The sequence below is a fragment of the Ambystoma mexicanum genome, chromosome 9, assembly GCF_040938575.1.
Source record: "Ambystoma mexicanum isolate Mex_15411 chromosome 9, UKY_AmexF1_1, whole genome shotgun sequence".
NCBI lineage: Eukaryota > Metazoa > Chordata > Amphibia > Caudata > Ambystomatidae > Ambystoma > Ambystoma mexicanum.
The window spans coordinates 640,445,879-640,469,185 of NC_090931.1; the positions used below are offsets into that span (position 1 = coordinate 640,445,879).

Here is a 23,307-nt window from a genome sequence, read left to right on the forward strand (position 1 = left end):
GTGGGGGTGATAAGAAATTTCACTAGGGGAGAGTCTGCGTTGCAACTTGTTCATCAGAGTGTGAAATGTTGAGGCAGGTTTTGTAGAGGATGGCTGTTCCACCTGCCCCGCTGGTTCTATTGTGCACGATAAGATTGTAGCCTGGAGGGAAGGCCTTCTGCACAATGGGCCGAAAGTCCTGGGAGAACCGGGCTTCTGTGATGAAAAGGATATCCAGGCTTTCAGAGGATATTAAGTCGTACGTGTTGTGATTTTTGGCAACATATCTGGCGTTAATTAGGATGCATGAAAGTCTGATGCTAAGATTTGCTCGGAGGGGTATTGAGGGGTATTAAAGGAACCGTGGTTGCTGGCAACAGGAAGGGGGCAAGGAGGTGGGATAGTTGAGGGGGTGTGAGGGCTGGAGCAGAGATCCCCCGAGTGAGAGTCGGGGGGGCCCGTGTGTGAAGGCGGAGTGAATTGGAGGATGGATTGCAGGGGCAGGGTGGGGTAGAGCATGGACGTTGTTGGGAGGAGAGGGGTTGCTAAGGGTGGTTGCAGCGTCTCTGTTTCAGGTGGGGAAGGAAGCTGGGTGCATTCTTGATGTGTGTGAGAGGAGGGCTTGTGAGGTAAGAGTCCTTAGGTAGTTGGTGGAGTAGCGGTGGAAGGGGTGTGTGAGAGGGTAGTGTGGTGGCATCCCATTTTAGGGGTGTTGAAGCAGGGATGGGGGAAAGGGTGCAGGGCAGCTACTCGGGTAGTCGCGTGGGTACATGTTGTAAGGGAGAGGTTGGGGGTGTCTTCTATGGTTGTAGATTCGGTCAGGTTGTTGAAATCTACGGGAGCAGGTAAGGGAGTGCCTGTTGTCAGTTCCAGAGTGTTTTAAGAAAGGCTGAAGAGCGATTTCACTGGGTTTGGTGAATTGGAGGGGAAGGAAGAGGTGTTGGGGAGTGGGTGGGGGAGGGGAGGAGGGGGAGCAGGGGTGGTTGTGTGTGTGTGTTTTTCTTTTTAGGGATGCAAAGGAAGGACATTGCTGAGGGGAAGGAGGTCAGGAGGGGGCCAGATGGGTTGCAGGTGGGAGTGGGATGGTCTGGTTGGAGGCCTGTGTAGGGGGGCAGCAGGGTTCATCAGGAAGGCTATTGGGAGGGAATGATTCTTCCCTGAGGAGCAAGCATGGGGAGGGAGCGGAGGTGAGTAGGGATGGGGACTGGGGGGTGAGGGGGGCCAGGTTGCTGGTGCGCCTGAGTGCCCCCTCTAACTTTGGAGCTACTAGGCATGGTGGATGATCACCCCTCTCAGCCCTGAGGTGGCAAGGGGCCCACTAGCAGCTCCAGTCGAGTACAACGTCCACGTTAGATGGGTGAGTGCGCAGGAGGATCTATAATGTGGTGTACTGTGTAGGCTTGCATGGGGAGGGGGAAGGGTGGGAGTGAGAGATGCAAGGAGCAGCTCCTAATTCCTGTGGAGAGAAAGCAAGTCTAAGGCACAGACCTTGTGGAAAGAGATGGTGGCAACAAGCAGTAGTTTGATTCAATATTGCAGGCCTACTGTAGTCAACGCTATGCCAGGTTCAAGATTACAGACCTATAGCACTATCCCTGTGGGGAAAGATGCAGGGGTGTGGAACAAAGCAGTAGCTAGATTCAAAATATGGGTAACTTTAAAAAGACTAAGCTACAGTACTACTCCCGTGGGAAAAGATTCAGGGTAGTGGTACAAAGCAGTAGCTAGATTCAAAATACAACCAACTACAAAAATACAGATCTACAGTACTACTCCTATGGGAAGAGATGCATGCTAAACTACTCCTTGCTTGCACTGGGACGAAGAGACCACATCTCACCTGCTCTACACACCCTCCACTGGCTACCCATTGGACGAAGAGCCACTTTCAAAATCCTAAACATCACCCACCGGGCAGTGCACAAGACCGGCCCGACATTCCTCTAAGAGAAGGCTATGCGCTACCACCCAACACGTAGCCTAAGAGCAAGCACAGCCCTCCTATTAATGATCCCGCCCTCCAATTCAGCCAGACTTGGACGGTCAGCCCACTCAACCTTGGCACCAACTCTATGGAATTCACTACCTCCCGTATTCGACACAACCAGGCATAGATGGCCTTCCATAAAGTGGTGAAAACATGGCTCTTCCCAAATCCATGAAAGAGTCTGCCCAAAGCCATAAACATATCCCCCAATGAGCTACGTCCTGTGAAAATCAAGACTAAACCTGAAACACAACAGGAGAGCCACGGGAATCGACTAACCAATTAATTAATTAGCTCTCCCTGGAATAGCAGGAACAGTCAAGGCACGGAAGTCAGCCTATTGACCAAGGATTTCCGGCCTATGCAGTTCCAAGCCGCACTCATCGACCTCAACCACCAAAGCACAGTCGGTGCTATATAATCAATAGAGGCGTCCCCTACCTACTGAGGAATAAAAACCTACACCAAGTGCTGGTGAGACTAAAGCAACTATGCTTGACTACAACTGTCTGAAAAATCATACAATAACCCAAGAAGCACCCAGTAACCCAGATCTAAATATCCCTCCAGGGACCCGGAAAATGGGCCCTCCAGGTCTGCTTACAAAGCACCAGGTAAAGGACGGTCGGACCAAGTTAACACAACATAACCAACCGATCATTTTACCTTGCTCTGAAATTCACCACCACGAACAACCAATGCAGACACGGACAGCGCACTGAGCTCCGAAAGCATCCCAAGCAAGGAGGGAACCCCCTGACAACCGCAAACACTAATTCCTACCAATATGCTCACTCTCCTCTTTACACCAACAAACAATATAACAGCTACACCCCTCGATCAATTCGGCCTAGCTGCACACATACCTACATCGCACATAGAACACCTCAACAGCCTGGTAAAATGCTGCTATACCCCACAAAAAAATCAGCAAAGCAGCACAAATTATCTCCCACACATGTCCCATATCAGCCAGAATGCAGACTCAGAAACCACCCTCCTTGCTGCAAATACTACACTGATCCCTGACATCCACCACACCGCACTTACCATTAGATTGAAGCCAACCCTTGCAAACCACTCTGGCTGCTCACATACCAAGTGCACCCAAGCACTATTTACTACACCAATCTCTCAACTGATATGGGTCACTGTTCCCGAGGGCGTTCAACCCACAGCGCTTTGAGATCATACCAATGGTACATAAGGCGCTATACAAATCCACTATAACATAACATAGTGGCAGTATACAGAAGCTAGATTGAAATTACAGGTACAATCAAAGACATATAGCACTATCCGAGTGGGGAAAGATGCAGGATAGTGGCCCAAAGCAGTAGCTAGATAGAAAATACGGCTAACTACAAAAATACAGACCCACTGCAGTACTAATGGTGCAAACGTCATTGTCCCTTTACCTGAGAGTCGCAGCAGACAGGGGTTCAGGCCTGATAGGGCTGGGGCACCCAGAATGAACAGGCAAACAGGTGATGGAGGTGGCCAGGGAGGTGCCTTTTGCCTGAGCCCTTAGCTGGTTGCCCGGGTAAAGATGCCCCGGGGGTCTGTGTAAGTCCAGGCAAAGTGAGGTCAGCTGACTATGTGAACTATCTTAGCATGTACACATTGCATCCTCTATTACATATTTACAAGGATTAAGCCAGGTGGCTGGCTCAACCAAATACATAGTGATAGATATGATTATTTTCAGTGCTTTGCAACATGTCATTTTCAGAGGGCTTCCATTCCCTGAGGAAAGGTAGCTGTGAAAGCGAAAATGTGAAGAGCAGGAGATGGAGAGACTGGAAGTGAAGATAGGGGTGCACAGTAGAGGGTTTTAAAGCAATGATTCAAAAAGTTGTAGAGGAGGGGGTGGGGTAAATAGGAAGAGTGGGAGGGAACTGGTAATCAACATTTCCTTCTGTTCATTGTTGTGTATTATGCCAACATGTCACATTTCAACTATTGGAGTGCTTCGAGACCCTGGAGAAAAGGGCAAGAAAAAAAGCAGAGACGTGTGAAAATACTATAGCTCTCCTCCCTGCGGGGCGGACAATGCCAGAAGTGGCCCACCAGTTTGAGCATAAGGTAGAGTCCATCGAAGCAATGTCCTCGGCAAGTACTCAGAGAAGTTACCTGCATTGTCGGCCCCTAATGCACCGTGGATAGCTAGTAGTGCTCTACAGCTTGTTTTTTTTAATATATTGCTGTGGATTGAAAAAAGCAGGCATGACTCTCGTGTGCACCTATTTCTCTTAAAAACAAACTACCAATATAGATGACTGCATTAGGAAATAGTAAAGGGACATTGTCACTTCGGCCGAGCTGTGACAGGGGGTGCAGTGGAGTAGACCTGCCAAGAGAGGTCAGGATAATTGCTGAGGTGGCACCGCAACACAGGGAGGGCGGTGGGGGGGTAAGGCAAGCAGGGGGACTGGCATAGTAAACAAGGTGACAGACACCTGGGGGAGAGGCACAGGTGGTCTGGAAGAATACATATGATTGCCTCTAATTTCCACATGCATTCCTGGTCACCTGACTGTCCAGAGACTCTCCCTCCACGTGCTAATATTGTAGGGAGAAGAACGTGTATACCATTAGTCTAGGTGGCCTACAACTATGGGCATCATCTAGATGAAACCTGTGGTACTCAGCTTAAGCCAAAGAGTGGCTCCTTCTTTGGGCATTGTCTTCCTTCTACCACAAATCAAACACATTTCCTTTTTGGTCATAGGTGGCATTTTAAGTCTGTGGTACTGAACTCATTTTCCTTTCTTAGGAAGGATGTAAGAAGATGGAGATTGAATGGAGGCATGCCCAGTATGGTGAGCCTCCCAATCACTTCCCCAAGAAAATCATGTGATGGCCTATGAGGCATGTTCTCTGACCAGTGAAAACCAGGAGCTTTTTCTTCTCCAAATGGGCACCCTAATGTTGAGGATGATGGGGGAAGAGCCAATAGGAACTCTGAAAGCTTGACCCAGTCACAAGAGCATCGTGACAAAGGGGGACCCTAACAAAATCCAATACCAGCCAGTAGCAGAATAACTTGTTCTATGCCTGGAAGAATCTAGGTGTTGTTTTGGGTAGAAATCCAAACATTTTCTGAAACCCATCCGAAGTATCAGAAATCCCAGTGGCTATGGGCTGGAACAACCATCAGTCACCACCCCCACACAATCCCCTGAACCGTGACTAATGAGAGTAGTCCACAAACCAATTATAGCACAGCGCCATTAACATGCCCCTTTGAATCACAGAGATCTCTTTGTCCATACTGTTTTCAGGACAATGCTCCAGAAAGGTTTTTTAATGTATACCCATCTATGTTCTGTGTGAGTAGTTTGTCGGATATTCAATATGGCTTTAGGCCAGGTCTGGGCACATGAGATGAAGCTCTTGATCTATATTTGGTTGGGGCGTCCTCTGACTTTGCAAAGCGCAAATCGATTTGTTTGGCCATCATGGACTTGAGCACTGCATTTGACAGCTTGAATAGGGTTCTGCTAGGGCAGGTGCTCGGGTCCATGGGCTTCCCGGCCGAGTTGGTGAAAGTGTTCATGAGGACACCAGAGCCTGAGTTCGATTTGGGGAGCAGAGGCAATGCACAGATAGCCTCGGGAGTGCGTCAAGGCTGTGTTGTGGCTCCAGTATTGTTCGCTCTAAATATTAACGGCCTGTATAGGGCCCTGGAGGAGTCGAAGGCAGATTATAAAGCACTCCCAGAATTGGCATATGCCGATGATGTGGTTTTAATTGCCAGTACCCCGAAAGCCCTCCAGCAGCTAATAGATGTTTATACACATTTTATGTCTGATCTGAAGTTAACAGTCAACACTAGCAAGTCAGCAGTGATGGCATGCACCCAAGGGAGGGGTAAAAAGATAAAAATGCGTAACATGGTAAGCAATGGTGCCATTAGCCCATGGGTGTCTATATTTGACTACCTAGGCATATGTTTTACCAGAATTTGGTGGGGGTTGACTCATGTGCAGAAACAGAGCATAAAAATGAAACAGACAGGGGTATTTCACATTTTAGGAACATGTCTCAGGGCCAACCACTTAATCTAATTATGGAGGTGTATCGAGTATAAGCCAAAGCTGAAACTAATTATGGAGCAGCATTGTGGGGAAACGAAAAAGTAACATGCATTGAGGCAATTGAGAATAACTTTTTGAAAAAACTACTGGACCTTCCCCTGTTCTGCCCCAAATTATGCTGTACACCCAGAATTGGGCATTACCCACATAGGGGATGACTGGTACATGGCACCACTCTTGCATTGGTTAGGAGTATGGTCAAACCCAAGAGCTAGCCTGTCTCACAATATTATTAAAGGCCTATTGTTGAGCTCCTCCTTTATCTCGAATTGCCTAAAACAGTTGAATGCTCCAAGTTTGCAATGCCCAGGCGCACTTCTATCACTAGCTGGGTGTAACAAGTATAAGCAGGCTTTTCACTCTATAATTTTAACAAATCGTGAATCAGCTGGGCTTCTACTCGAATGAAATAGAAAACACCTGTTACTTATAGAACTAGAAGTAATTCAGCCCTATTTGTTACATAAGTAACAAAACTGCAGAACACTGGGCATTGACTAGGGCCCGTTTTAATCTTTTGTGGCTGAGAAACAACACGAAGAACTGGTCAGGCTACGAGCAGTCGGCAGCCTGCCCTGGTGGTAGTGCTGTAAAAGAAGACGTGTTGCACTTTGTCTTGTTTTACCCTTTCTATGAAGACATTAGAAAAAATACTATTACCCCACTGCTGAGAGAAGCTAATTTTAACCAATGTCGACCTGCACTAATGTATTTGCTGCGAGCTGAACCAATAGATGATGCATGGGGGTGTTTAGAATTTTTAAGAAAGGCATGGAACAGAAGAAAACGCTTGGTGGAAGCCCAATTTTAATATGCTATGTTTATTTTGCTACTATGTGAGTGTTTTTATTGTGATTACACACACCATATTTTGTCTATGAATTATGTACTGTTGCATTGCTACTGCAGTGGTTTATTGATTTTATCAGAATAAACTTTACTTTTGATTTGAGTTAGTATAGTGATGCTCTGCTGTTTAAATGTTGTTTTTGCTACTATTGAGGCACAAGGGAGTTTGGGTGGCCAACTAACCTGATAAATGTTCTGCCTTTGAATCAGTCACATTGGTGGAGTGTAATACTTGCTTAGGTGTAATCTGAGCAGTCCGTGTCCCCTTACCATCAGTGGTGCCATTTGTATTCCTTTTCCCGCTGTAGTGAGCAAGCTGGGTGTGTGCCTGCCTATGCCTCAAAGCTACAAGGGTCCATAGATTTTCATGGATGCTGGTTTGCCTCAAGCCCTTATTCCTCCATTGATCCTTCCTGCTGTCACAACATTCCACCTGGGATTGCTCACACGATTGTGTAATGGTTCTTTCTTCAGTGAGGATTGGATTCCTTTTCCCAAGATCTGAACCCTTCTTCTTCTTGGTCTGAACTGATTGAAGGCTTTCTGGGTTTCTGTACTTCACAACTTACTCAATGGTAAAGTCTTGTGAGCAGGTCATAGGGGGTTGTGCCAGCCGAGAGAGCAGCACAGGGCTCTTAGGATTCTGCCTATGCTTCCCCCGGATTGCTTTTTTTCCCACTTTTCTAAACGTGTATTAATCTGCCTGACCCCAGCTTGTACATTCTCCCACTGTCTAGTCCTGCCTCTGGCAATACAGACCCCCCGAAAACTGCCTCCACTTACTAGGTATTGGTCCTCTCTCTACTCCTCATTACTTTCCTCTCTCCTACTAGTGATATTCCTCCAGTTTTCTCTGTCCCACCTTCAGTACCTCTACCCCCTTCTTCGCGGAGTATTCTCTTCTGAAGTTGTCAGTTGTCATCCTCATCAAAGTCTGTTTAACCCTTACTGTTGCTTCCTCCAAACACTACCAGTCTCTGACGTTGCCAACTCCTGCTTTTCCTAGGGACTCCCTACTTCCTAAGGCACCCTGGCTTCCACCAACTTCTTTGATTTTTTTCGCTCCTCTGTCTTGGTTTCATCATCTTCTCCTGCCACTGTCCCTCTTCTTGTGTTACCAACTTATCTTTATTCTCACTTCCTTCCTCTCTGTTCTCCATTGTCACCACCTCTTCTCTGGTTACCACCTCCCTGTCTACTTTCATCTTCTCATGTCTCCTCCTTCTCAACTTCCACAACCTACTTTTGTTTTCTCTTACCCACTGATGCCACCACCTCCTCCTCACCTCCTATTTTCACTCTCATCCCCTGATAATGCCACCTCCTCCTTGTCTCTCTTAGCTCTTGCCACCTCTTAGGATTCTGTTACTCTTGTGGGAGCATTGAATTTGACAAGTTTGCAGATTAGTGACCTTGAATTTTGTTTGTAGTGTTGCAATGTATTGTATTGAAGTTAAGGGTGGGGCAAACTCAGCCTGTGCGTGTGACCTTAGAAAAAAGGTTCTCACTCCCCTGAAGAAGGAATTGACATCCGAAACGCGTTGGGCATGATTAGGACGCAGGATTTGTCATCTCTCTGAAGTTGCCCTTTTACCAAAAAGAGAACCTTTGCGCTTTGTTGAGATCTAAAATATTGAAAAGATTCTCACATAAGTTATTTGCGCAATAGTGAATAACATGTTTGTAAAATATGTATGTATATTTTTGTATGTATATTTTTGCATGCATATGTTTGACGTTTGTGTTGATTTATATGAAACTGATATTTAGTAAAACGTAATCTTAAAGCGTTAAGTTCAATACTTGATATGTTAAAGAGTTTTCATGGGAGGTATATCCGAATGGAGTGATCATGGGTTTCTCATAATGTACAAAATCTCCCAGTTCATGGTGTTTTGAAAACAGATCACTGTGCACTGTTTCTGAGGTATTGTGCACCAGGTGGCATGTGAGTCTGGTTGGCACGTTTACCTAGGTTATCAATTCGGATGTGAATGGGCGCACTGAACTCCGAAAACTCTTGAAAGCACATACTGTTTTCGTAGCAGCGCATGATGGGGGTGATTCGAGTGTTTGGCTGACCAAGGACTCGATACATCTGCAGCAGCGGACCTGTCTTCTGTATACAGTTTGACAAAGACCCATTTAGAGTTGGGGTAGTCCTCTGGGTAGGGTCCAATGGTGAACAGGTAACCCAAGCTCCTGGAACCCAGGGATTCAGACAAGAAGCCTTCCAAGGACGTTGGTACAGCAGGTCCCATTGAAATATATTGACACCCTGACACCGGAATTTGGGACAACTGAGCCACCAATCGTGATGCAAACTAGGAAGTGGGCCCCTCAAGATTCCAACCATAAATCTGAGCCCAAACCAGCCACAACCCCACAGGGCATGGGGCTGCTGAACTAATCCCATTAGCCTGCATGGGAAGTGAGACTAGGGGTCCCAAAGTTTCAAACAGCCTAACGTCAGAGGCTGAAGAGAAGGTCGATGCTTAAGATCTGACCGCCCTTCCTTGGGGGCATGACAGAGAGTCCCAAGGTAACCACATGACCCCCCTGAGGTGAACATTCAAGGGCATCGCATTAAAGGTGGAGAGTATAAAGAACGGGGGAAAACAAAGGTCTAAAACCCAGGAAGCTTAATCAGTCAAAGAAGACATGGCCCCTAACAAAACCCATGCAGTGCTGAACCCCACAAAGTCCTAATTATATCAGCAACTGGGGCACACTTCTGAAAATGCAGACAAATGGAAATTATGACGTTCCTTACGGCCAGGGGCAAGAAATCCCAGGGGAAATGCAGGGGACACCACAGGAGCAGTGCAAGGGGGGCTTGGAAAGAAGTTGTGCTGGCCCATTGCCCATGTTATTCAACAATCGATGAGCACTGGTGCAAGCGAAACCTTTTAACACTAGGATCTGAAGATTGGGAAAGTAGAAACATAATGGGTAGTAGGTGGAACCATTAGGGGACGTCCTACGTACACTAAAACTAATGGGGAGCGGACCCACCAACCAGAACACTTATTGGGGAAATTACTCTATCAGCACTTGCATAAAAGAGGCAGAATCCTCCAGATTTTAGTGGAGTAATGGTGGCATTCCAAGGAGCCAGTGCCCAAGTGTTGAGGAAAGTAGACTAGAGAAAACAGAAGTGGCCAATAAAGGAGGGCACATTAGAAACGAGAGACGAACAAGCCAAGAGGGCCACACAAGAAACAGGTTGCTAACCCAAGAGGGCAGCATAAGAAGCCAGAAATGGCCACGCCCAGAGTGCCACATCAAAAGGAATCTTGCAAAACCTTAATGAGGTAGGTGGGAGACCATCCTACCTGTAAGTACTCTGGTAAGGTGGAGAAGTCTTAACTGCAAAAGCAGATCCCCGGGACAAGGGGAGAATGTATAGTTGACCACGTAGCAATTCCACGGCCAACCCATCCAAGCACGCCATGTTAGATTGGGACGGTTCCATGTGTTAAAATTGCGGCAAAAATGACTGGTTACAAAACATTGTGGCAACAATGCTGTGGTTTTGCCGCCGCAATCCATGTAAAGGATGCAGGGGACACCCCTGGATCCATTATGCCATTTAAGGGGAGCGGGGGACACCCCCGCAACCCCCGCTCCCCTTAAATGGTTTAACAGGGTTCACCTTTACCGGGTCAAACCACAGAAATGTTGCTGCTATTATTTTGTATAGGCGTCATTTTTGCAGCTATTTTATCACTGCATACCATTGGGACCAAAGCAAAGATAAAGAAGTGTGCTGGGGGGCTATACATTGACCCTGAGACTGGGAGTGCTTAAAAAGGCTGTGTCCTAAGTGCAGATGCCGCAGGAGACAGGGCACAAATAGAAATCAGACTTAGGACACTGGATCCTTTAAAACAGAGCCTCACTTGGTTTAGCCAAGTTCCTCACCCCAACACCTTTTCTACAGAAACACCTCTATCGTGTTCTAGTTTCCAGCCCCTTGCACCTCTTTCTCCAAATGCCAACCATTGCAATCCTGGTGACCAAGGCTGTCAGCAACCATTCCAGGGAAGGAAGTATCCTAGAGAACATCTAACATCGGTTGATTGCTACATACAAATAAACAAAATCGCATGCTCCTTCTCTTCTGTGACAAACTATGAGACGGTTATCAGTTCACTAAAGGACCTCATTGTAGGTCTTTTCATAGGTAACGCTGAAAAAACGAATTTCAAAATAACGAGGCCAAAAACACAGGTTTCTTTTTTTATCGAATTTTTCGACTTTTTTTTGCACATTTCTTCGCAATAAATGGGTTAAGGACTATGTTAAGGTGGTGGGTGTGGAGGTGGGGAGGTTGAGGTTGTTCTCCCACTGCATTACATTTTTTAAAATAATGGGGGGATTCGAGTTTTTAAAAGTTGCACTTTTCAGCCATTTTAACGTAGGATCCTTTTCAATTGCTGCGATCATTCTCTTTGAGGGCCGAGGCAGGGTCTGCACACAGCAAGGAGCCCTGAGCTGGCTGGTGGCTACTGCCAGTGCTTGTCTCAATGTGCGGTAAGAGTGCAAAACTGATGAGTGGGGGGTGGGGATTGTGAGGCCTGTACAATGTATGTAGGAGAGGGCTGAGGAGGAGAAGAGGAGCCTGGTCTGCAGTACGAGAATTACTCTTGTCCACTTGCACATTTGTCAACATGAACTGTTTCTGGTCAATCAAATTCTCAGAGGCTCATCTGGCAAATGCAGATTAAGTAATGTGCCCGGAGTCCCACACGCAGTGGTCAGTCCCAAAACCTGGTCTGTTTGGTGGGGTGCAGCAGAGGGATGAGATTCAATTTCAGAGCTGTAAGAGGGATAATTTCAATTTCAGAGCTGTAAGAGGGATAATGGTGTGTGAGAAAGGTTCATTGACGCAATATGATAAACCGAGTGGCTATCTCCCAAGATATCTGACACGTCTCGCAGACACAAATGTAAGGATGGACTTTCTGGGCGGCGCCTTAATTTGGTTTATACAGGAGAAATTGGAGCATGCTGGGAAAAGTGAACAGCTAGAGATAGCAACTGTTGTGTGTGTAATGAAATTGCTTTTCAAACTCTGAAACATATTCTGATAGACTGTAAGGGCACTGTTGACCTGAGATCGGTTTTTGGACAGATTTGTGAACCAACTTGATTGATTAACAACAGACTCCTTTTGGGACAGACTGTCAGCTGGTCACGAAACAGGACTCACAATACAAGTATTGGAGGTCCTAAGAACATTGGGTTTTTTTTATATCAAAGGAAAAAGATTGTATGGCAGTCAATTAATCTTTTTTTCCCTCCCTTTCATCATTTTTTTTCTTTTATTTTTTTAACTCTTTATTTGAAGAGAGTTTTATGATAAGAAAAATGTGTATGTATTGTATTTGATGTGAAAAGTCGAAAAATTGGCTATATCACCAAAAAAAGAAAGACTGACCTGTATTTTATAATAGATCTCTGAAAAGTCCGTTGGAATGAGGCAAGTCAAGTTCTACTCGGAGCCTATCAGCTTTTCCGAGGCAGTGGAATAACTCTCCATATAAATCAGTTCACCCCCGAATACTGCTAGATTTCTGAACATGTGATGTTCTTTACATAGGTGCTTGTGGGTGCATGCTATGTTTTCTCTCACCCGTCCAGAGAATGCATTATTTGTCCAGCTTAGAAAGCCACCAGTGACTCTCCTTTGGCCTGGCCTATCCTGAAAACAGAATTGGGTTCTGACATGGAAGGTGTCAGAACCCAGACCTGAGAAGAGCTGTATGCCCCACTTACTATTAATGCCCGGCTGCTCTTCCTCCCACAGTCCAGAACAGACACAGCAGCGAAAACGATTCAAGAAACGGGAGGAGTCCTGGTGCACCCTAACCAGGACCCGGCTGTGATAGCGGGCCAGGGTTCAATCGGCTTAGAGGTGCTGCAGCAGGTACAGTATGTATTGTTACCTATTAACCTCCAAGAGTGTTTCCTCTGGTTGGAAGTAACTAATGTCATTCACACCAACGCATGTCATACAGAGACAGGGTGGACATTTTTCCTGCCAGACACCGATTCTTGGCGCGTAACTACGCGGCAGTACTCCCACAAGAGGCCAATCTCTGACATGTACCCATTGGCATAGTGTTCCTTTCACACACCTCTGACATGTAGACTTTCTTTTCACATCTATCTCTGATGGTCTGTGATTTTTACACGTACTGTGTGGACAAGGTTACTTTTGAAGCTGCTCCCTTTCATGAGTGTCTTTGCTCCCCAGGTGCCGGCAGTGAATGCACTTGTGGTGCCTGTGGGCGGAGGAGGAATGCTGGCTGGAATTGCAACCGCCGTCAAGGTACATAGCTTTCACTGTTACCGAGCATGGAGTGTGCATCTTGGTCATTTTGCTTCACGCATGCATGCACACTCCTATGCTCCCAGTGTTACATTATTGCTCTGTTTAATTTTGGGATGGGTGATTCAGGAATGAAAACAACAAAGATGTATTTCCCTGCTTGAAGAGAGACATGTTAAACTGGTGTTCTTCAACTCAGTTGCACAAGCTGGCTGAGAGCCCGAAAGATTCACTGTTAGGCCAGAAATTATTTTCAGAGCTTCCTATGTTTAAATCGAGGAACCCCCTAAAGTTTTTACTGCCTCTTTCGTTCCCTAGATTTTCTCTTTGCTGCCCAAAGGACTTCAGCTGAAGTCCCCCTGCAGCTGTTAGTCTTTTATGGTGGGGTGCCCTTAGTAGCCAAATGGCTACTTGGGCAGGGGTGCTTCTTGATCGTCCATTGAGTCCCTGGGTGAGGTCTCTCACTAAGAAGGCATGTTAGGGGGCAGGCTGGTGACAGATACGTTACTTATTTTTAGCTACACCACATTGTACCCCTCTTACCACGTTGGTAATAAAATACCCCAATAAGTTGTCAGTTTGATTGCTAAAGGATGTTAACATTCCTACACTCCAGATGTTTTTTTTGCAGTCAGTCCTTGTTTATGTGGTCAACCACGAATGGCCAGAAAATGGCCATTCGGATTAAAGTAGACGCTTTGCAGAACCCACAAATGCACGTGTGTTTGACGGGCCTCTGGTTTAAACTGGATGAGGGTCTTCTCAAACCATGTGTGTGTTCTCGAGTGAATTGAGTTTGTCTGGCCAATTCTGAATGGACAGCAGCCAAAACTTTACAAATTGCACAACTGTGGGTTGGTGGGCAGGGCTAATACCATGGTCCTATGTCTGTGTATAAGCTAGGGTTTCCCCAGGCCATTCCTGTGGTTTGTTGTGCTGAACGTATCTTCGATGAAGCTGGCGAGGTAGGAATCCTCCTCCTGTACCGGATGTCCATGCCTGTTTCTCGTGCCATCCTGATGCCACCCTTTCTCGGTGGTGTTCACAGAACTGGAAGTGAGAGCCAGGCTGGAACTGTGTGCTAGGAAGGAAAATAGGCCATGGAAATTTTTTTCAAAATGGCCCCAAATCACACATTTTCAACATCCTGATGCCTCCCTTTCTCTGTGGCGTTCACAGAACTGGAAGTGAGAGCCAGGCTGGAACTATGTGCAGGGGGGGGGGTCTGGGAAGCAAAAAAGACCCTGGAAATAATTTTCAAAGTGGCCCTGTATCACACATTTTCAACAAGCCCAACGCTTTTCCTATGAGAAAATATGGAAAATAACTAAGTTGCAACACAAAAGAGGTCCAGGGTGCAGACATCTCCAGATTTCCTTATAGGCAGTGCCACTATTGGCGGGGGAGCGCTGCCCACCCGCCTGAGCGGCAGGCCACCACCTTGCTTGAGTGACAGGCAACACAGTCTCCTGTGTCCTATTATTTTCACAGTGGACTGTGCTACCTTCCTCTTTGCATGGACACGTCCCTTGCTATGTTGTTTTTGTTTGTATGTTTGCTGCTGAGACTTTGGGCTCTGCAACAAACATAGCGGTGAATAATAGGAGCAGGCGGGGCGTTGGAAGACTGGCCCAGCCAGTTCTCATTATTACGTCAGCAGCGTAGAGACACACACTGCCTGACAGAAGAGGAGCCTCGGCCAGTCAGCGTGTTCACGTTGCGGAGACCCGCAACGAGAACATGCTGACTGACAGGAGCCTCGGCCAGTCAGCGTGTTCACGTTGCGGAGACCCGCAACGAGAACATGCTGACTGACAGGAGCCTCGGCCAGTCAGCATGTTCACTTTGCGGAGACCCGCAACGCAAACATGCTGACTGACAGGATATGATATGATATGGTATTTGTAACGCGCCTATACACAAGTGTTTCAAGGCGCGATAACCTCTCCTGTCAGGCATCATGTGTATGTCCCCAGAGAAGGGGTATGTTGCCAGGCACTCGAGAGTTAATGAGTGCAGCCCCCGCCGTTGGGGAGGCGGAGTTATTGTATTGGGGAGCGGGAAGGAGGAACGGGGAGTTCTGGGTAAGGCGCGAAGGCGCCAGTTCCGATTAGAGGATAGATGAATAAAGAAGTTGTTACATCCACTTCGTGTGCGCGTCCTCCTTACTGGCCCTTCTAAGAGGGTAACACTGGCGACGAGGTCTTCCAGTGCGCACAGCGGAGTCCTCCTCCTCCTTGGCAATCCGCCACACTCGTGCTCGGCAGGCCTACCGGCTCCTCCGCCGCAGGCACCTCCTCCTGCTCCTTCGGTGGCCGCACACGTGCCACCACCTTCCTCTTTCCGCTACATCAGGGATTTTACCACGTGCCCTCCGGCAACTGAAGTACGCCACGGCCTGACTGATCTCCCCCCCGACGAGCTACCATCGCACGTCGCCATGAGCAGAAGGGGCTCCACTTCGGGGTCCGGGCCCAGTTCACCTCAACTGCCCCGTGCGACGCAACCGATTCAACTACGCCTACCCCCACCTTTCACCATGACCCCGCAGTCCACAAAAGGGCCGCGATGGACTGACTGGATGGAGGATTTTCAACATTATGTACGGGGGTCCGGCGATGGCGAATCGCCCAACATCAGGGACATCTTCCTCAATCTGGTGGGGGGAGAGATTAAAACCGTTGTGAAAACGATTCCCGCTGCAGAACAAAACACTTTCAAGAACTTGATTAAGGCGCTAGACAAGCTCCTCATAATTGAAGTCAACCGTGACTATGAACGCTACCTATTCAACAAGTGCACCCAAATGCCGCAAGAGACGGTAGATGAGTTCATCACTCGCCTTCGGGTAAAAGGAGCGAACTGTCAATTTGACGCGTATTCACTGGAAGAAGCCATAAGATTGAGGGTCATCGAAGGGTGCCTGTCTCCGGCCCTCAAGAAACAACTCCTGAAGAAACCTCTCACCATCCAAGAGGTGAGTGAACTAGCCCGCATTCACGAGAGGGTGGATGCCCAGGCCACATCCATGTGCAATCTGGCCCACCCCAAATTGGACACTGCTGAAACTGTTGCGGCGTTGCAGCCATCCCGCCCGGGAGATAGAGGCTCACACCCATACAGGACGCAGCCCGCGCAAGCTCCTCGTCTACAGCGGCAGTGCTATCGGTGTGGGATGTCGTTCCCGCATGCCGGAGCGTGTCCAGCGCTGTCACAACGATGCTCGAATTGCGGGAGAGAGGGCCATTTCCAGTCCGTATGCCATGAGGGCATACCGTTCCCGCCGGTGAGACCCCTCACACAGGCCAGGATGCCTTTCCGTCCGCCGTTCCCACAATACCACCAGCCCAGATTCGGCCAACCAGGAGGGGGACAGAGGCGCTACATCAGAGCCATCGACGAGTATCAGACCCAAGGTTACCCGATGCAGCCTGAACTACCGGATCAGCCACAGGCTCTCACCGACGAATATGACCACCCCCCGATAGACTTCAGATACGGGACTGCCTACCATGACGTGCAAGAGGCGGCATACGATCCGCCATACGACATGTATGACCAGGATGAATTCGTCAACCTGATACAGGACACTGAAGAGGCCAGAGAGGCCCCCAAAATCCCTGTCAAGATGGGCAATCAACAGTTCCTTTTCATGATCGACTCAGGTGCCACCGTCAATATCATGGGTGAACAGGACTACGCCAAAATTCTGAACCCACCAGCACTGGAGGCCCCCCGTTCCAGAATTTTCCAGTGGGGTGCCGCAACGCCCCTACAGGCTGTGGGATGTTTTACACAACGCTTCCTTCTGAACGGGCGGCAGATCGACACGACTATCCACGTCATCCGGTCGCTCACCAAAAGCCGATGCCTCCTCAGTTACCACACGGCATCTCGTCTGGGGCTAATCGAAATCCACGTGGGAGCGGGAGACGTCATCGCCGCAATCTCGGACAGCCTAAACCCGAGAGACTCAGTCGGCACTGTCACGTGCCATCAACCGCAAAATGTGATCACACAGGCCGACGTTGCGAGTGGCTTCCCGAAGCTGTGCAAAGGCCTGGGCAAGCTCAAGGCCCCCCTTATCCGGCTACACATCGACCCTTCGGTGACCCCCGTCCCGCAGCACCCTCGAAGAGTTGGATTTCACCTACAGACGGCAGTGTCGGAGGCACTTCACCAACTGCTCTCCGACGGCATCATCGAACCAGCCACTGGGCCGACGCCGTGGGTGTCACCACTTGTGATCGTGCCCAAGGAAGGGGGCAAGATACGTCTGTGTGTTGACATGAGGGTGGCAAACACCGCCATCCAACGGGAGAGACATCCAGGACCGTGCATCGAGGACATGATTGTCCAACTAAACAACGCCCAGATGTTCTCCAAGCTCGACCTCAATCAAGGTTACCATCAGCTGGAGCTGCATCCGGAGTCCAGGCCCATCACCACATTCGCCACCCACGATGGCCTCTACAGATACCGGCGACTGAACTTTGGGATCTCGTCCGCCGCGGAAATTTTTCAGGAGGCCATCCGGCAGGTAATCAGACCCATCAAAGGAACCCTAAACTACAGCGACGATATCCTCGTGTTCGGATCGACGAAAGAGGCCCATGACCGAGCCCTCCTTGCCACGTGCACGGCACTCCAAGACGCGGGTCTCACCCTCAACATCTCCAAATGCAGATTCAGTAAATCGAAGCTGAAATTCTTCGGTCACATCTTCTCCCGTGAAGGGATGCTCCCGGACCCTGACAAGGTCGACACCATTACCAACCTGAGCGAGCCGCGGCAAGCAGCCGAAGTCCGCTCGTTCCTCGGCATGGCGGGGTATTGTGCCAGATACATACCTCACTACGCGTCCCTCACGGACCCACTACGCAAACTCCTGCAAAAGGAAGCAGCCTTCGAGTGGACCCCCGCGTGTCGTGCGGCATTCTCTGACATCAAGCGTGCCCTGGCGGAGGCACACCGATTGGCGTACTTCAACCCGTCATGGCACACCGAAATCGTCGTGGATGCTAGCCCGGTGGGACTCGGCGCCATCCTGGCCCAGACCAGCGAGGAGGACATTCACCCACGACACGTGATCGCCTATGCGAGCAGGGCGCTGTCCGCCCCGGAACTTGCCTACTCCCAGGCGGAAAAGGAGAGTCTGGCAGCCGTCTGGGCCTGCGAACATTTCCACAATTTCGTCATTGGCAAAAAGTTTACGCTCATCACTGATCATCAAGCCCTGTTGTCCCTGTTTGGGAACCCTCACATCAAGATGCCCCCCAGGATCGAGAGGTGGGGCATCCGCCTGCAAGAATACAACTATGACATAGTCCACCGCCCCGGGGGCGACCTCAACCCCGCTGACAACTTATCACGACACCCCGTCGGGGCGCCAGTGACCCGGGAGGGTGACGTCGCCTACGTACAGTTCATCTCCACCAACTCACTGCCACCCGCGATGTCCCTCGAGAGAGTTGCAGCCGCATCGGCGGCCGACCCGACCATGGCCCTCGCCATCAGCCTCACCTCCGCCAACAAGTGGCACGACCACCGCAGAGCGATGCTGGCGCACCCGGGGGTGTGCAAACAGGAAATTGAGCGGCTGGCCAGGATACACAGGGAGCTGGCTGTGAAGGACAACGACATCCTCCTCAGAGGGTGCAAGATCGTCATCCCCGCCACGCTACGGAACGAGGTCGTGCACATAGCACACGAGGGCCACAGGGGCGCGGACAACACAAAGAAACAGCTGAGGTGCCATGTCTGGTTCCCCTTCTTGGACACGGCAGTAGAAGAATGGGTGAGAAACTGCCATGCATGTCAGTGCACCGCCCCTCCAGAACACCCTCCTCCGCTACAATATACACAGATTCCAGAACGCCCGTGGGAGCGCGTGGCAATGGATTTTTACGGGCCGACGGAAGTTGGCGATTACCTCTTGCTTCTCATAGACGAGCACTTAAGGTTCCCGATAGTCAAATGCGTCACCTCCACTGCATTCCCACAGGTAGCGGCGGTGATAGAAGAGGCATTCAGCGAGTGGGGGATCCCGAAGATGGTCAAATCTGACAATGGACCGCCATTCTGTGGCCACGAATTCAGGACACTAGCGGAACACCTAGGGTTTAAACACATGAAGGTGACCCCTCGCCACCCACAGGCAAATGGCATGGCCGAACGCTTCATGGCGTCTATCAAAAAAACACGACAAAGAGCCATGCTGGAGGCAATCGATCCTCACCAGGCAGTGTGCCGACTCCTAAGGGATTATAGAAACACCCCACACGAAGCCACGAACAAGACGCCTGCTGAACTAATGCTTCGATACAAGGTGAGAACCCGCATACCTCACAATTTGTCACCTGAAGAACCGCCTGACATGGAGGTGCTCCAAAAGGATGCAGAGGCAAAAGAAAAAGCGAGATGGGACACTGACGCACGCCGCCATGCGACGTTGCCAGACTTCCACATAGGGGACGAAGTGCTCGTACAACAACCAACCCTCAGGAAGACAGATCCGCGGTTTGCCCCAAGCCCCATGAGGGTAACCGCAGTCAATGGCACTATGGTGACAGCGGAGGACCAACACCGAGCTGTCACCAGGAACTGTCAACATTTCAAACATTACAACAGACGAGAGGGATTAGGAGTGCCCCAAAGGTCTGTCTCTCCAGAACCTCGAGAGCCGCGGGACGATCCGTGGATTCCCCCGGGAAGAGACCCGGACGGGCTGAGTCAGGAAGAAGGTGCCCCGGAAACCCCGGGACCAAGCGCCCTTGATGAGAGGCCTCGGAGAGTCGTCAAGAAGCCGGTGAGACTAGTTGAAGAGTGTTGACTCTGATGTTTGGACATATTGTTCGGGGGTGGTGTTGCCAGGCACTCGAGAGTTAATGAGTGCAGCCCCCGCCGTTGGGGAGGCGGAGTTATTGTATTGGGGAGCGGGAAGGAGGAACGGGGAGTTCTGGGTAAGGCGCGAAGGCGCCAGTTCCGATTAGAGGATAGATGAATAAAGAAGTTGTTACATCCACTTCGTGTGCGCGTCCTCCTTACTGGCCCTTCTAAGAGGGTAACAGGGTAGGCCATTCGGTCCTCCCTGTGGCTGCCCGGGTGCGTGTGGATGCATGCATGTATGGATTGTATGCATGTATGTATGTATTTTAGTGTTTGTTGTGTGTGAATGTGCGGGTCAAAGTGTTTCTGTATGTTGCTTGTGTGTGTCCGTCAGCCCCCACCCCTAAATGTACAGGCCCCTACATTTAGAGGTGCGGGCTGTGTTGGGCACTGTATTATTTTTTTTGCTTTACCCTGGCTGCACACAGTATCATGCATCCGTCGTAAAGCAAAAATGGTAAGTGAATTGTTATTACGTGGATAGGCTGGTCTACATTAAATGTAGGCCAGTCTATCCTTGTAATAACGCTTATCTTTGCTTTACACATGATGCACAATTACTGTCCATCAAGGATAAAGCCAACATGATTTAGCTAGACTGGCCTACGTTCATGGCATGGAGGAGCCTTTAAAAAGCTCCTTTGTGCTGGCACGGCAGCAGTCCTGGCGCCCTATGTAAAATAAAAGGCTGCCCCATGCGCGGGCTCCAGTGGTGCCCTGTGTAGGTGAAAAGCTCCCCTCCAATCGTTGAAAACTCTGGCAGGTGCTCAGGTCCATGAGGTGCCCTGAGGGCATCATTAAACTTTTAATTATCCTTCACCAAAACACAAAGGCCTGTGTGAGGAGCCAGAAGGGCGGCCATTGTACTGATATTTTCCCGATTGAGACTGGGGTACGCTAGAGGTGCGTTCTGGCCCGATACTTTTCAGCTTATAAATAAACAGCCTCTTTGATATTTTGATAGATTCTACTCCTGATGTACCAAGACTGGGGAACAAAGTGTTATCTATGTAGATGACGTATTGCTGATTGAACGTACACCGAGAGCACTTCAGAAAACTAATTTCGGATTATATGCTATTTACAAATGGATTAGATCGGAAGGTGAATGCCTCAAAATCAGCTGTAAGGATATGTAGCAACAGTAGACAAAAACATAAGTGTTCGCCCAACAACATTATCCCAATGGTCAAGGAATGTGATTACTTGGGAGTCCACTTCTTGTCTAACGTCTCACCAGCCCCACACATAAAAAACTCGATTTGAGGTTTAAACAAGCATTGGCAGTGTCTGCCATTTTATGGGAATGTCAAAGTCAATCATCCTTATTTTAAAGGTATACTATATCAAAGCGGCCGCGGTGGCGAGTTGTGGAATGACTCTGTGGGGCCATACAGACACAAATTCGATTCAGGTCATTGAAATTGACTTCCTAAAAATAATTCTAGGGCTCCCCCATTCTGCCCCAAATTATGGGGCACACCTGGAATTAGGCTGTACACACAACAATATGATGTTGGTTTTACAACCACTATTCCATTGGTTACGCTTATGGAGGAATGAGAAAGCTATCCTCACCAGTGGTGAGTCATTTATAGTAAAACTTGGGAAGGCCATCTTTTCCATCCCTTTACTTACTATTATGAGAGCCCTCAGAGAAGCCGGTCTATCTGCCAATTCCTCCAAATGCAAGCTGGCCCAATCAGCCGTGAAATACCTCAGCTTCTTTGTAGGGAATGGTAATTAGTGTCGAACCTCAACGTGAAAAAGTGAAAGCCGTCCTAGATACCCCCATACCTAAAACTAAGAGAGACCTCAGACCATTCTTAGGGTTAATTGGTTGTTACTGTAGATTTATCCCTAACTTCTCAGACAGGACAGCTAGGCTGACAGGCAAATTAAAGAACACTGAACCCCAGAAAATGAATTGGACTGATGAGGACGATGTATGTTAGAACAATCTAAAACAAACCCTGTGCCAGATCCCGATCCTAAAGGTAGTACATTTCTCGAAGGAGTTTGTGTTGCAAACAGAGGCCTCCCTAACAGGGCTAGGAGCAGTTGTGTCACAAATTTGTGACGGATTGGAACACCTTATCTTTTTAACTAGTCGCAAACTCTTCCCACGTGAAAAAAATTACTCTGTACTGGAATTAGAGGTCCTTGCCATCAAGTGGGCCCTCACCCACCTTATATACTACCTCTTTGGAAGGAAGTTAACAATCGTAACAGATCATTCTCCACTAGTATGGATTAGCCAGTGAAAAGATTTTAACCCTCGTGTCTTGCGATGGTTTTTAGACCTGCATCCCTACTGTTTAACTGTGGAGCACCGAAAAGTCAAAGGCCAAGGAAACATAGATTTCCTTTCTCAGTTTCCTTGTGAAATAGATGTGGCTACATCGCATAGGGCAAGTGTATGTGAGAAACCTGATGGTGTCTCGCCCGCTAGTCCCTGGGGATATGTCACCCAGGTGGCCAGGACACGGGCATCGCTTTTGGATCCAGTTCCTGGGGATGGACCAGTGTGGAAGCATCACCTGGGTGAGGGGTCTTCGGGGAGTGGGACACAGGATAGCAGGATGCGGTATCCCCTTCCCTGTAACACCTTTACCCCATCCTACCAGGTAAGATGCTTAGGAACTCAACCCCCGCTCCTTTCACAACACAAACACTTTCTCACGGACAGCTCGCTATGAGAGGAAACGGACTAACACCCGTGCCGTATACCTGACGTGTACCAATATAACGGTCAGGCAGGGTCAGGCAATTACTGACCATCACGCACACCTGACTTCCATTACACTTCCCCACACGGATAAAAGGCGGAGCACAAGAGTACACTCTGAGCGAGGCAAAGCACACGAGGAAACCACAATTCCAAGATGACAGTTTAACAAAAAGGAGAAAGACAGTGAAACAGAAGGAGATCGCAAGGAGGGAAATGCCCATGACCTTTTCGACAAAGAATCGTCACTTTCAAGAAATCTCGAGAATAGAAAGTGTAAGTCCAGAAAACCAGGCTGAAGAATCCTGCATTGTGTTTCGGAGGTAGCCGGGGAGCCCTCCTGCATCGATAATCAAGGCGGGAAGAATTACCTGCTGCTGTGGTACTGTTCTTGGCACCTAGAACAAAGCAGCGCCAGTGAAATCAACAAAGCCGGTGA

General features: G+C 48.9%; 1 protein-coding gene across 1 annotated transcript in view; it reads left to right on the forward strand.

Annotated features, from left to right (window-relative positions):
* The window catches only part of SRR (serine racemase), a 138,240-nt gene that overhangs the window by 51,983 nt on the left and 62,950 nt on the right, over positions 1 to 23,307 (forward strand). Inside the window, exons 5-6 of the mRNA XM_069615350.1 lie at positions 12,728 to 12,847; positions 13,178 to 13,252. Coding sequence (XP_069471451.1) covers positions 12,728 to 12,847; positions 13,178 to 13,252 — 195 coding nt within the window. The remainder of the gene's footprint in view (positions 1 to 12,727; positions 12,848 to 13,177; positions 13,253 to 23,307) is intronic.